Source organism: Neospora caninum, chromosome II (assembly GCF_000208865.1).
Source record: "Neospora caninum Liverpool complete genome, chromosome II".
In the NCBI taxonomy this organism is placed as follows: domain Eukaryota; phylum Apicomplexa; class Conoidasida; order Eucoccidiorida; family Sarcocystidae; genus Neospora; species Neospora caninum.
In genome coordinates this window covers 1,017,706-1,031,668 of record NC_018387.1, presented here as the reverse complement: position 1 = coordinate 1,031,668, position 13,963 = coordinate 1,017,706, and the positions used below count along the sequence as shown (strand labels likewise).

Below are 13,963 nucleotides of genomic sequence, written 5' to 3'. Positions count from 1 at the left end.
GATAGCCAACGTACCCCGCGAAATCTTCCTGCGTCTCGATGTGCCGAAAGTGGCTTCGAGCCAGTGTTTCCTCGTCGAAGGTGCTGTGGGAAAACGTTAGTGCATGTGTTTGGAGCACACGGGCTCGCTACGCCTCGTTGGAGACGTCGAGGATGATACCTGTAAGTCCAGCGTGGTTGTGGTGGTTCGTGGCTATGATCTGCGGAGCAACACCCAGTGTGAAAGCTCTTCTGATTTCCATGAGCGGAGTTACACATTAGTTTATCTTTGCGCCCAAGATCTGTAGTAGCCTAACATTAAAACTTTATCCAGTGTCCAGTTTGAGCGTAATGCAGCTGGCCCCTGCACCATAGGACAGCAAAAAGGAGCCTCAGCGTTGGAGGACGCCTGTCAGGGAAGAATTTTTTTCCCCTCCGTTGCCTGGTGAGGGGAAGCATGGAGCTTTGTGTAAAGGAGTGTCTGTTTAAACTAGCGCGGAGAGCCGTGTGCGGTCTCAAGGTTTTTTCCTCTCCAGAGGGAAATCCAAAAGTTAAAACTGGGGTGGCGATGCTCGATGTCGAGTTTCGTCTGCCATGCCCGTGAAATGGGATGGTGTCTTTTTTTCTGGCAATAGCTAGAGGTGAAGACTCGAGTGCCTATCGATACACATTGTACATGATAGTCTCTCAGAGCTTCAGAAATTCGAAACGACAGGGCATTGAATAACCTGCCCGTCCCACATCTAGACGCGTGACGGGTATGCCAAGTTGCCTGTTCCAAAAATGTCACTCGATCGCAGATCGTATGGAATGAAGAAGAGCAGCCCTCAGCGTACACTTGGGACATGTCTGTAGAATGGTATTGGTGTCCGCTTTTCACAGACTCGTATGTGGTTCTTTTGGTTGAAACGTTGACGGTGTCGCGCAGTGTCGTAGGTTGTTGAGACACAAGAGTGGTATCGACTGAGCATGTTGGTGTTCTTTATTCAGAAGAAGCAAAACAGATACAGAGGGAATCTGTAGGTGACGTTCTTCCGGAGGTTGTCGCACTGTAGCCATGAATGTCAACGGCATAATACTTTCATTTCGCTGCCAGTAACCGACACTCGTCACTCATGCTCATGATCTCCCTGTGAAAGCGATCGTGCACACTTTAGGGCCTGCCGTACCGAGGAATGTCATCCTCCAAAAACCGCATTTCTCCTGCGATTTTCGGCCGGCGCCTCAGCCAGGCTCTCGGCAGACCATTTCTCTTATTCGGCATCGAGGCTTGGTTCTCTGCATCGCAGAAAAAGGTGCATCCTGCGTCGTCGAAGATTGCTCTACAAAAGCCTTGTTCCACAAAAGCTTGAACCACATTCGAGCGTGTGTCACCGGACCTTTTGCCACGGTCCACGAGACTGGAACCAGTCAGCCGTTACACAGTCTCCCTCAGCAGATACTAGGACAAACACTCGATCGGAAAAATATTCGCTCTACCTTCCTCCATACATGCACCAACCTTAATAAAAATAAGACAACATTGTCAAAAGGTTAGAAGGCGTTCTGTGAGAGTTCGAGCACCAGGTTCCCTTTCTGATGGATGACAGCGTATTTGTCCCAGCGTGCGAGTGTATCAGACACCAGGTGGATACACTCTGCCGCCACTCTCCGTGCTTTCAGTTCCCCACCCCCGACGATTTACCAGTATCCAATCAATGAGGAGTCAGTCACAGTGCATGAGCATCAGGAGATTGTAAACGTTTTTTAGGGCAGGATGCATTATCCGCCCGGCGATTGCCGGCAGAGCTGCACAGCGTTTTCGCAGCTATTGCCGGTGCGCCGAGCTCGCCTTCCAAATGAGGCTGAGTATTTCCTAGTACCAGTAGTGATCTCGATATGATCCGGCGTGGTTACACATCTCAACAGAAGGAACTGTTCTTTACCGGCGAGGTCTCCAGCGCGCCGGCCTAGTCCGGTACCAGTAAACTGTACCACTTACTGGATGTACCTGCGAAACCGCCTCCGAGTTCTCTCCTTTCGCCTGCAGCCACAACGAAATAGGCACGTCTCGAGGAACGGGACTTTTTTTTCTGCGAAGCTCACTGAGGGCAGGCACATTTCTAGTTAATGGGAGGAACCGCTCTTCTCGTGCCTCTCACGGCCGACGTCACTTTGCGCAAATTCACGGATTGATCGCCCTCACTCGACAGGTTGTCTGACAGCAGTTGCCTGCACGAGCGCGCGCGTCTGTCGCCCCTCCTCTGGCTTTCTGGTTTCTTTCCCCTTTTCCCACGAGTCATCTGTTCCGTCCTTTGACATGCTTGCCGACCGGGGGCTTTTCACACTTTCCCAGTCCGCCCCAAAGTTTAGCCAGGCTTCTTATCGAATCGGCTACATTCTTCGTTTCGCTCCCGTCTGGACGGTCTCGCTAATAATCAGGCACTTCTACACCCCGCTGTGTCTTGTCGGCTGCTGCCGTGCTTCCTCTGGCGACACACACACATGCCTCGGGGAAGTTTGGGGCTTTCTGGACTCCGAGAAATAGGCGCGCCGCCCTTTTTCAATTGTTTGGCTTCGAGATCTAGAACGACCCCGACCTGTGAGGTCTTGTGTGATCGCCTAGCGGTCGGGTGAGAAATCCGACTTTTCCTCGCTGCTCGTGTCCGGGCAGAATTTCGATAGTCTCGAGGCTCTACCGCCACAATTGACGATTTTTGATGAGAAATTCGTCGAAGAAAGCGCATGTTTTGTCGTCCCGAAGACGAAGAGATCGGAGCTGTTTCTCGTGGGTCCAACTGCGGTGTCTGTACAGCCCGTCCGGAGTCATTCGCGACTGCTTTCCGAGCTCAACACCGGAATAGCGCCTCCACGTGTAGCTGCAGCGGCTACAGCCGGGCTTGGTCTCATTTCATCACTGCTGTCGTCTTAATTTTCTTACTTGTGACGGCCGTGCACTTGTCTTCAGGCGAGAGACTGGCGGAAAGTCGCCGGCTGGCGCGGCAGCTCGCCAGAAGCGGCGTGTCGCGCCGAGAAAAGGCGCGGAAAGGGGGGCGGGTCTGAACTCGAACAAGACGGACCTCCCCCTCTCTGCGTGTTCTACCCGCGCACCGCCTAAACACAAGAACGCAACGTATCGCCCTTGTCATTTCCCTCAAGATTTCCGCCTGCTTTGCAGGCCTCTTTGTCCATCCCCGGTTCCGGCCGTCTCCCGGTCTGAAGATATAGCTCAGCAATGTCGCAGACTGCGACAGCTTATTGCGGAGTGCCCCGCCCTTCCTCCCCCCGGCACAAGAAGTTTCCTCACTGGAATGCAGATGGAAGCACGGCGTTTCCCTGCGCAGCCGCAGGACACGACTTGCCGCACGTGGAGCTTCCGGCCGCACCCGGTTTCTCTTCCTTTCCGTCGGCTCTGCCGCCCTCGCCGCCTGGCGCCCAGGCTTCGTTCTGTTCTTTCCAGTCGACCAGCACAACTGAGTGCAACCCTGGAACTACCGGCGCGTCCCGAGCCTCTCTCGAGTACGTGTTGCCGCTGTCGTCTCACTCGTCTCTCATTCTTCCGTCGGGCGTGCTCGCGGCTGCCGGCTCTGGTCGTCCCCTCGTGACTTCGCTGTCGGCTCTGAATCGAACTGCGCCTGTTCTTCTTCACGCGTATGGAGAGCGCGAAGAGGAAAGCCCGAGGATCGAGGAGATCCCGTCGGAGGAGACAGAGCCGGAGGAAGCCGGGAAACTTGAGAAAAGAACCGAGGGCGAGGGGGTCGGCGCACACGGGTGCATGCGGGAGAACGTTGCGTCGTTGCGAGGGAGTAGACAGGCAGGCGGAGGCACGCGCACTCGCGACAGAGAGAGCTGCAGCCCCGAGGGGATGGAGTCAGAGGACGCCCACAGCGCGGCGGGCGGGGAGCAAGAAAAAGAAGAGTGGCAGCGAGGCGCCGAACGGCGGTCCGGGACGCAGTCCTCGTTGTCGCTCCTCTCTCGTGCCTCGTCCTCTTCGTTGTCCCCACGGAAGCTGAGGAGCCAGCTAGTTCCGGCTTCCGCGTCTTCGCTTTCTGCCCACAGAAGACAGGCCCCGTGGACAGCAGTTCGACAAGCCTATCCGAACGTGCGCGTTGACCCCGGAAAGCACGCCGCTTCGACTGGCTCTTCTTCCTCTCTGCCCCAAGGGACGTCGCCGCCCCGGACGCCTCGAGCCCTGTTGAACTTTTTGCGGCAAACGAGCGCGCCCCTGGCGGCGGGATTTCCACCGCCAAAGACGGACAGAGTCGCCTCTCGCCGGCGCATCGGCACACGCCTCACCTCGCGTCTTCTCTCGCCTGCCGAGGTGTCTAGAAAGCTTCTCGAACAGTTCCCCGGCCCGCCGCCTGTGGCAGTGCCTGGCGAGCCGGACTGTCGCGGGCGAAGCGACGAGACCGGGAAGAAACCGAACAAGGTGGACGTCACCGGCCTTTGGGAGAAGTCGCCGACCCAACCTTTTCTCTCCCTGTCGAAAGGAGACAGCGAGAAACCGTTGCCGAAGAGGCACACCACCTTGTCGCTTGCGAGCACGCGGGCGACGCGGCTCTCTTCTTCTTCCTCACGGCTGCTGTCCCGCTTCACGCTGGCTTCTCTCTCGACTCGAAGGCACGAAACAGAGAAGCGACGCACTGTTTCAGGCACCCTCCCGCCAGTCCGCAGTCAGTCCGACCCTCAGGCTGCGTCCGCAGCTGGACAGCTTCCGTCTGCCTCCGAGCCCAGAGAGCCCAGCGCGGCGTACACCTACTCGCCAGCCTTCTCGCGTCTCTTGTCGCGCGCACCTTCTCTAAAGCGCCGCTCGTCCTTTCCTCGCAGCGCAGCGGCCGCGGAGTCTCCGGCCGCCGGACAGCGGCCTTCCAACGAGAGGGAGAGGCGAACGCTTCCCGTCCTCTCAAAGCGGAGTGTGTCTGCTGCTTCGCGGCTCTCGGGGGCTCGCCGTGGCTTCGAGGCCACGAAGAAGCGCGAACAGAAGAAAGACGACGGCCCACTGGCGGGGCTCTGGCGGCTCCTCTCCTTTGCCAGTGAGAACGGAGGGCGTGATGTCTCCGGAGCGGACGCACCGGACAGGGAAACAGACACTGACGAAGAGGCAGTCGATGCGTGGGGCGTCGCGCTGGAACGCGTCAACGCTGGCGAGCTGCGCAGGTCGCGCCCCGCGCCACCAGCCCGAGCCCTCAAATCTCGCCCTTCTCTAAAAGACAGAGAGGCCCGCGGAGCGGCGAATCGACCCAGCCAGGCTTTCACAGGAGCAGCGGTCTCCGCGAGGACTCTCGACGGCATCCACGCGAAACAGAGCAACGACGGGGAACTCACGCGAGCTCGCAGCGCGCCTCCCGTGCAGCAGGCTGCCTCCACTGGAGACGTTGCCAGGTTTCCGGGACGTGCTGGCGAGCAAGAAAGAACACAGAGCTTGCCTACCGTTAAAGAAGACTCGTCCCCGGAGGCGAGTCTGCCGCATGCAGGCGGAGACCCCCGCACTGCGCGCCAGTCTCTATCTGTCAGCGAAGACGAGCGGTGTCTCCACTCGACCTGTTCCTCTCTCCCGCGAGCGACCGGAGTCCCGCCTCTCCTGCTGTCCATCGAAAGGCTGTCGCCTGCCTTCTCACCGCCGCGCTCTGAACCTGCCGGCGGGGCGTCTCTCGGCCTCGAGGCGGTGCACGCGCAACTTGGCGAGGAGACAGAAGAGAACAGGGCCCAGGAGACTCGCCCCGGCAGCGCGGCCTTCTCGGCACAGCGGCGGGGCGTCGAGCTGTCGCCGCCGCACGCCGCACTGCCCCAGACAGGCCTGAAAATGGACCGTGGACTTTCCGCATTGTCGCGGTCTAGAGAGAGTCTGCTGTCTCTGGAAGAGGAAAGCAGGATGAGCGACGACGGGGTGTCCGCCGCTCCTGCGAGGCTGTCTCCGCGCGAAGGCGAGCAGGCGCGCTCCAGTGAGGAACGTAGGATCATCCACAGCGCGTTTCTGTCGAAAGACAGTGCAGGTGGGACCTCTTCGACGCTTTCTTCCTTTCTGAGCATGACCACGGCCCCGCGCGTCTCCGAGCGACGAAGTTCCGCGTGCTCGACGATTCCAGTCGGCGCCCTTGAAGGACGAAGAAGACGCCTCGCCTCCCCTCGAGATTTCCCTCCCCCCACATTCGAACGCATTCTCTTTGGACTCCCCAGCGAAGGAGAAGAGCAGGGGGAAGGGGAAGAAGAAGAGACAGAGAAGGAGTCAGAAGGCGAGGAGGAAGAGAACGATGAAGACCGAGCGCGGGAGGCGCGGGAGGGAGAAGCGCAGGAGGCACGAGAACGGAGCAGACGAGAGGAGGCACGGCGCAGCGCGGGTTTGCGGGGTCGGAGCGGGAAAGCTCAGCGCGACGACGAGAGGGCGAAGCTGGGCAGGCAGCGGGAGAAGACGAGCGAGCGCGTTGAGCGGCGGAAGGCTGAGTCGGCGGAGGAGACGGCTGAGGCCGGCAACTCGTTGGTTGTCCCCGCTCTGTCAATTCTCCCAGCGTTCTTCTCGGCGATCCTGGCGAGCTCGGACGACGCGAACGGCGCGCCTATCGCGTGGGACGATGCGGCAGACACTGAGGAAACGCCGCGGGAGAAGGCGACAGGCAGCAAGGAGAGAAGCGGCCAGGCGAAGGGGGGAGCTTTCTGCCAGGCCCCGCAGAAGCCTCCGAGCGTTTCGAGCTCAGCATCTCCGGACGCGAAAGCCCGCGCACGTCGAAGGAAGCAAGAACGCTCCTCGCGTGCGCGTAGTCGCGGTGCCGATCTCTCGGGGGTTCATCGCCCGCTCAACCTGCGGCATCTGCGAGATCTTCCGTCGCATGCTTCCCTCTCTCCAGAAGAAAAGTTCCGGGACCTCGTGCAGAGACCGCGGGCTCGGCGCTCGGCTCCATCTCGCGACGATGTGGAATCGGCGAGCGACTGCGCGTTCGAGAAACACGTCTCTTGCTCGTCTTGGAGACGCAGCCTCCGCAGAGAAGACGCGGCGCTCGTCTCGTCGCAGACTCGATGTGGACCGGCCTGCCAGGGGTGGGCGCGAGAAGAGCGCGAGGGCGGGGCCGGCCGCTTCTCCGCTGCGAGGCGGCTACGAACGCGAAAGAGTTGCCTTTCTCTCTCCGAGGAAGGGGAGTCTGGAAGCTGGGGCCGTTGCGCGAGGCGGGAGAAAGAGGCGAAAAGAACCGGTCGCCGCCGGGACACACGTGGGAGGCAGGCCGCCAGCGCGCGGCGCATGCGCCGCCGGCGCGAGGAGGGGCTTTCCCGCTACGACTCCTTGCCCTCGCGAGTCGCCTTCCAGAGTCCCTACACCGGAAGGGAGGCAGAGGATGGACGTGGAAAGGCGTTCGCGGGACCGAGGAGAGTGTGGAGAAGAAGGGAGAGTGAGCGAGAAGAACGGGAAGACTGGTTTCGCGAAATGCGCGTGAGACGAAGAGAACTCAGGGGCCAGGAAATGGCTTTCGGCCCGCTCATGGGCAGATCCCGGGCGTTCTCGAGGCACACGAGGTTCTCTGCATCCGAGGTTGACGCCTCAGACGCGTCTTGGATTGAGCGACGGGGCAAATGGAGAGAAGACAGTCTCCCTGCGTCGCCTCGAGAGGCCTTCCTAAGCGAGCGAAGGCGGCTGCGACCCCCCGTGAAGTCCCGCACGAAGGAAGCGTGGGCGAGACACGCGATGCATGCAGAGCGTTTCGCGAGGCCGACGCGCCCTCCTTCCCCATCGGAAGTTTCCCTCTCGTCTTCTTGCTCGCTGGCGGCATCGCAGTTCGCTTCGTCGTCTGATTTTGTGTCAGACTTCGAAGAGCAGGCGAGAGGAAGGACCTTTGCCTGCAGAAGAGACACATCGGCGAAGCGCGAGCGTTCGCGGTCTTCCGACTATCTCCCTCCACATTCGCTGTACATACCGCCGCTGCGGCCATTTCCCTCTGAGACCCAGAATGGCCCCGAAGCGCGTCTCTCGAGAGTCGACAGCCTCAGACTCCCCGACTCCTTTCGCAGCGCTGTTCCACGAGGAAAATTCGCTGCGTGCAGTGACGACGAAGACGACGGCGCTCGATCTGTCCGGTAAGACCGTCAAAATATACGTCGCCCGTGTCTCCCTACACACATGCATATCTAAAATATATCAAATATATATATATATATATACATGTATGCGTGAGTTTTTTTCGATGTGTAGTTTGAGTAGGAGACGTAGGTAGGAGCATCTCTCGTTGTAGAGAAAGGTGGAAAGGGAGTCGCTGCACTTTCTTCTGTTGCCTACATGCGTGGATTTGTACACAATGTGGAGAAAAGGTAAAAAGATGCAGACGTGCAAGCGCGGCTGTCTGTTGGCTGGCGCCAAGTATTGGCTGATAAGCGTTTTTCCTTTTTAATGACCTCGGAGAGAGGTGCCTTTTTTTGAGGAGGCAGGCGTTCCGTACCGTGGAAAGAGCGTCCGAGTTTCAAATCGCGCGCGCATCTCGCGAGGGAAACACACAACAGGAACAGCGAAGGCACACGAATCAACTCCGCGCCTGGAGAGCAACAAAGCACGCATGCACTTCCCACTGTTCCTTGACGCGTACAAGTTTGTGTACGGACCCGCGCAGCGCAGATCTCCCGTGTGCACAAGCACCTCCCTGTAAATCTCTTTTCAGCTTCTTTTTCTCTCCAATCTGCACAGCCGTGACTCAACACTCACCAAGCGGCGTTCCTGGATTTTGTCTGTTTCCACGCATGTGCATATGTATATGCATATATATATATATATATATGCATGCTTAGTGGTGTCTGGGCATGCGTATGTTATCTGTAGAAATCTACCTCCGAAACTGCAGGAGCATCTCCGTGCACAAACGTGTGTTGCTTGGGGCTATCTTCGTCATACGCCGTAGCCGTCGCTCACGCCTGCGCATCTGCGCGTGCAGGGGAGCATCGTGTTTCCAGGTTATGCATGTCGGAAGCCGGAGAATGGGTGCCTCTGTGGATCTCTTCGCAGGAAGGACCGGGACCACCTTGCGTCTCTCTTTGAACTTCCATTCGCGTCCTCTCCGGCCCGCCGACGTCTCCAGAACATCATCAATCGCCGCGCGCTTTTCAAGCTCTGCGACGAGCCGACCGGGTCTTCGCAAGAGAAAGACGCTCCTCGCCTTGGTTCAGCGGTGTCTACGCCTCGTTCGGACGTCGGCGGACAGGACGCGGGGCTCCATGCCCCTCCAGGTGAGACGCGCAAACGTCTCGCAAGCGACTTTATCAGTTCAATTAAAATCGTTCCCAAGGCGATCTGCCGCTGTCTGTCGCTTTTGAAAACAACACAGCGAAGGAATTCTACAAGGGGACATATACATATATACATATGTCTATTTAGGCATGTAGATATATGTGTATTGTACATGCGTAGCATAGCTCATCACTCTGATCATTCATCTAACATTTGTCTTTTTATCTACTAATTAATCTACTTATCTCTATCTCTCAGTCTCTGTCTACATATATATATATATATATACGGAACCCTTTTTGCTGCGTCATCCCCTGTTTCATTTCTGCAGGAAAGACAAAGAAAATAGAGGTTCCCCAAGTGCTCCTCGAGCAGCTCGAAGATCCCAAGGCTCCTGAGCCGCAGGAAGAAGTAGAAAGGAAAAACGCGGCCCCTACTCCTTTTTCTTCTTCGTCCGCTCGTTCTCATCTCTCTCCTTCTGCCTCTTGTCGTTCGTCTTCTCATCGCTCTTCTTCTCCCTCTTCTCATCGCTCTTCTTCTCTCTCTTCTCATCGCTCTTCTTCTCCCTCTTCTCATCGCTCTTCTTCTCCCTCTTCTCATCGCTCTTCTCATCGCTCTTCTTCTCTCTCTTCTCATCGCTCTTCTTCTCCCTCTTCTCATCGCTCTTCTTCTCCCTCTTCTCATCGCTCTTCTCATCGCTCTTCTTCTCTCTCTTCTCATCGCTCTTCTTCTCCCTCTTCTCATCACTCTTCTTCTCTCTCTTCTCCTTCTTCTGCTTCGTCGGCAGTGTCAAATAGCAGGGAAGAAAAAGGGGCGAAGCATGCGAAAGACAGGAAGAGAGGTAGAGGTGAGGAAGCTGCGGGGAGGGCCGAGCGAACTCGACGCGGCGGCAAACGCGGAGATGCTAGGAAGAGAAGCGCTTCCGCACATTCTCGTTCTTCTCCTTTGTCCCGGCAGCCGTCGCGGGATCACCGGCGGGAGAAGAAAGAGAAAAGGGCGAGGGAACAGTTCTCGGATCAAACGCAAGAGTGGCAGAGACCGTCGAACGTGCCTCAGCTTCCCATCGAGAAGGCGCTTCACGGCCAGGAAGAAAAACGGGTCTTGGGAAGGCGGTCGCGCGCTGCATCTGTCGTAACCAAACCTGAGACCGGAGGCGACGCGGCAGAAGCGCGGGGATCCATATCTGAAGAGAAACAGAGGGCTCCTCCTTCGCGGGAAGAAGGGAAGCCACGAAAAGAAAAGAAGGAAGAAAGAAAGGGAACACCTAAAGAGAGGAGCATCACAGCCAAAAAGGCACCTCACGAACGGCACCGAAAGAAGAAACACCCAACAACTCACCGATCGAGAAGAAAGGCTCACTGTTCCTCTCTGTCGCCTTCTTCTTCTCCCTCTTCTTCTTCCTCTTCTTCTTCCTCTTCTGTCTCGTCTTCGCCTTCTCCCTCGGCTCCGGTTCGCGGGAAGTCTACAAGGCACTTTGCGTCGCGAGGCGAAAGGCGTGGGAAGGCAGCCGGAATCCGCCGCGTGTCTTCTTCTTCCACTGCTTCCTCGTCTTCTTCTCGCCTTTCGTCTCATGAGCGGGGACGCCTGCAGAGCCGGCGAGCGCGGCGCGAGGCCAGGCAAGGAGACAAGGAGAGCCGTGGGAGGCGGCACAGCTCGCGCCTGTCGGATCCAGAGCTTCCAAGCGAGGACGAGTTAGTCGGCGCAGTTCGTCGCCTTCTCGACCAAGTGACCGATAGAAGGCGACGCGAACCCGAGTCGGAATCGGCTGCTCCGTTCGAGCTGTCCAGTCTGCATGCAGTTCGTGCGGCGTTGCGTCGTCGTCAACAAGACCTCGAAACCGAGAGACGCGAGCTGAGGGAGATTTGCGAGGGAGCCCGCAACAGCCAGCGAGGCGCGAAGTGCCCGGGAAAAAACACGCGGAGAGACAAGGCAGAGGCAGGCGCGTCGTTCCGAGAAAGTCCTCTCTGCTCGGAGAGAGACGCCAGGAAAAAAGGTGCGCGCCTCAGCCAGAAGAACGCCCTCCTTTTCGTGAAATTGAAGTCGCCCGGGAGAGACAAATCCTCGAGTCGCGAAGGCCCCACAGATGTCCCTCACAGCTGCAGGCTTCAGAAGAAACCGTCTTTCCCGCATGCCCCGTTCGTCTCGACGCGGCTGCTAAGCGCGCTGGACGAGAGACACCCCAAGCCGGCCGAGAAGCGAGAAACGCCGAGGGTTTCTGGTCCCCAGAAACACCACGACGCGAGCTCCAGCGATGAAGACATCCCCAGTGCCTTCAACATCGTTTGGCAATAGAAAAGGCAACGGAGAGAAGGAAAAGAAACGGAAGAACTCGCAGAGAGTCATCGCGAAAACAACTACGGCTACACACCTCACCAGACGATCGGCCACAGACAGCCAAAACATTCAGAGGCGCATGCGTGTGTTTTAAAACGGGAATATGTGTAGATGCATGAACCCAAATGCACGTGGGTGTGAAGACCCGAGGAAACAGGCAAAGCAGGTTGTGACGGATTGAGAGATTGCTAACTGTCCGGTATATCGCTCGACAATGACTTCCATCAACATCCATCTGTCCATAAATACGTATGTATATATGCGCTTGTATCGATGCCAACGCATATACAGGTACGTGCATATGCAGCGGGTTAGGTTTTTATCCGAGGTGTTCCTGGGCATGGATTGAAGGTCGTCTTTGGGGTTTTTTTTTTGAATGAAAAAGAGAGCATGTGACAACTGATGACGCGAGACATGCGCCACTGTAGAGTCTCCTGCTGGCAAAAAGTGACGAGAAACACCAGCTGACGAGTTTCGGAAAGGCGAACTGAAATCCGCATGAGAAGAGCCTCCTCTCTCGAAGACTTCGAGATGTCTCGCGCTCAATGTTTTCGCGGGGACACCTGCAGACACATGTTTTTCAGGACGTCTTTATTGGACGCATGCGTCGCTGTTCACACTGCGTTTTAGCAGGAAGGTGCTATCCCGCATGCCCGGTTTCTCTTAATCGACGTTCGGTCTGTGGTGACATCGCGTGACTACAAGAAAAGGCCCTCCGCCAGCAAGCTCTTTTCGCTCTAACTCTCCACGCTCCCTGAATAAGCGCATGCATAGATATCTAAAACCAGTCGATAAATTGCATGTAGGGTCATATATATGAGCAACTCTATTTCTACACCTATGCACAAATAGACAAGCTCGTATATTTGTCGATAGGTGTACAGAAGGTGTGGTTCTACATCTTTATAGACGCGGTGTATGCGTACACGGATTTGTGCACATACAGAGGCAGTTGTGTATATAGATGGATATATACATTTAAAGGCGTGCATCTGAAAATATACGCAGATATATATATATATATATATATATATATGAAAGTCCTGCATCTGCGAAAAGATTTTGTTCTCTCGTGGAGCTCCAGCACGGCTCACTCCAAGAAGGCGCCTTCCTCGTCGAACTCGCTTGCTCTCAAAGGCGCTGCCAGCGAGAGAGCCACCCAGCGGACAGAAGAAAGCATGGAGACACATGACGACGAGGAAAAAGGAGAGAAAGGAGGAGAGACAGAGCACGACAGAAGGAAGGAGATGGAAGGGGAAGGAAGAAGACGCAAGAGCAGGGGTTGGAAAATAGCGAGGCTTTTAACGTTTCTGGATATGCCCCAAAAATGGTTGAAGCTTCGAAAGGCAGGAATCGATTTTGCTCCCGACGGAGAGAAAAACACAGATCCCAGTCTCCAAGATCTCTCTCACCCCCCTCGGCACGCATAGATTTCCATTAAAACAGATACATGCAAAGAGACGTCGAGCAGCGCAGAGCTTCGGATGGCGCGCTAACGCAGGGTACGCTTCCGCGTTCTCGCCCTCTCTCTCTTGTTGTACTGTCCCACCTTAATGTCTTCTTGTTCTCTCCCCTGTTTTCTTCTCGCTCCTAGAGGCTTCTCTCTCCTCTTTTTCCAGTCTTTTCTTGTCGTCTCTTTTGTTCTCTCCCCCTGTGCTCTCTCTTCGCTCTCCCCTTGTTCTCTCTCCCGCAATTTCCCTGTCATTCTCCTTCTCACCCGCAGCGCACAGTGCAGATATCGTCGAAGAAACTGCCTTGGGCGCGTCGCTCAGAGACACGTGGCCAGCGAGAAGAGCACAAAAGAGAAGAGGAAAACAAGCAGCTCTGACGCGCCTGAAAATCTTTCTTCCCTCCCCTGGTGCGTCTCGCTGTGAACCTTCGTGAAAGCCACACGCGAGTTCCCATCGCCCCGCCAAATAACAGGTCAGGGGGGGGGGAGCACTCTTGGAGAACGTAAACTCTGCATCTGTCTGTGCGCGAAGACAGACCTACGCAACGAAGCCGGCTGTCTGCGCATGCACAGATCTTGAATATGCAGTTTCGCCGCGTCCAAACTGCGTTCCCCGCCTCTTGGCTGTCGACAGCGGCGCCAACCCGCACACGAACTTCGACTCTTTCGTCGGAAAACGCGGGGAACTGCAACCGCAGTTGCGTTTCCTACTGGCCTGGCCGAACAGCGGCGACAGCCAGTCGCGCGGAGGCGGCGAAGGGAAACAGAGCGCGTGCAGTTCGTGCGTCGCAGGTATAGAAGCGAGGTACAAAGGAAAGGCCAAAGTCAGCACTTCAAATGGAAACATATACGGATTAACAAACGACACACATCGATTTGTGTAACAGAGCCACAGCGGAGACGCACCTCGCGATGGATAAGCAAAACAAAGTCTACGTCCCTCCACATATTCATGTGGAGATAAAAAGACATAAATATGCATGCATACTGTGTACCTATATTTGTGTACATTCGGAAGCGCAT

At 56.6% G+C, this 13,963-nt stretch overlaps 1 protein-coding gene across 1 annotated transcript; it reads left to right on the top strand.

The window, feature by feature from the left end:
• Positions 1-3,192: 3,192 nt before the first annotated feature.
• Positions 3,193-11,448, top strand: NCLIV_005720 (conserved hypothetical protein; the record flags this gene model as incomplete). Its single annotated transcript, XM_003880082.1, has 4 exons — positions 3,193-8,018; positions 8,935-9,155; positions 9,488-9,567; positions 10,114-11,448. The coding sequence occupies 4 exons, from the start codon at positions 3,193-3,195 to the stop codon at positions 11,446-11,448; spliced, it is 6,462 nt and encodes a 2,153-aa protein (XP_003880131.1).
• Positions 11,449-13,963: the final 2,515 nt, after the last annotated feature.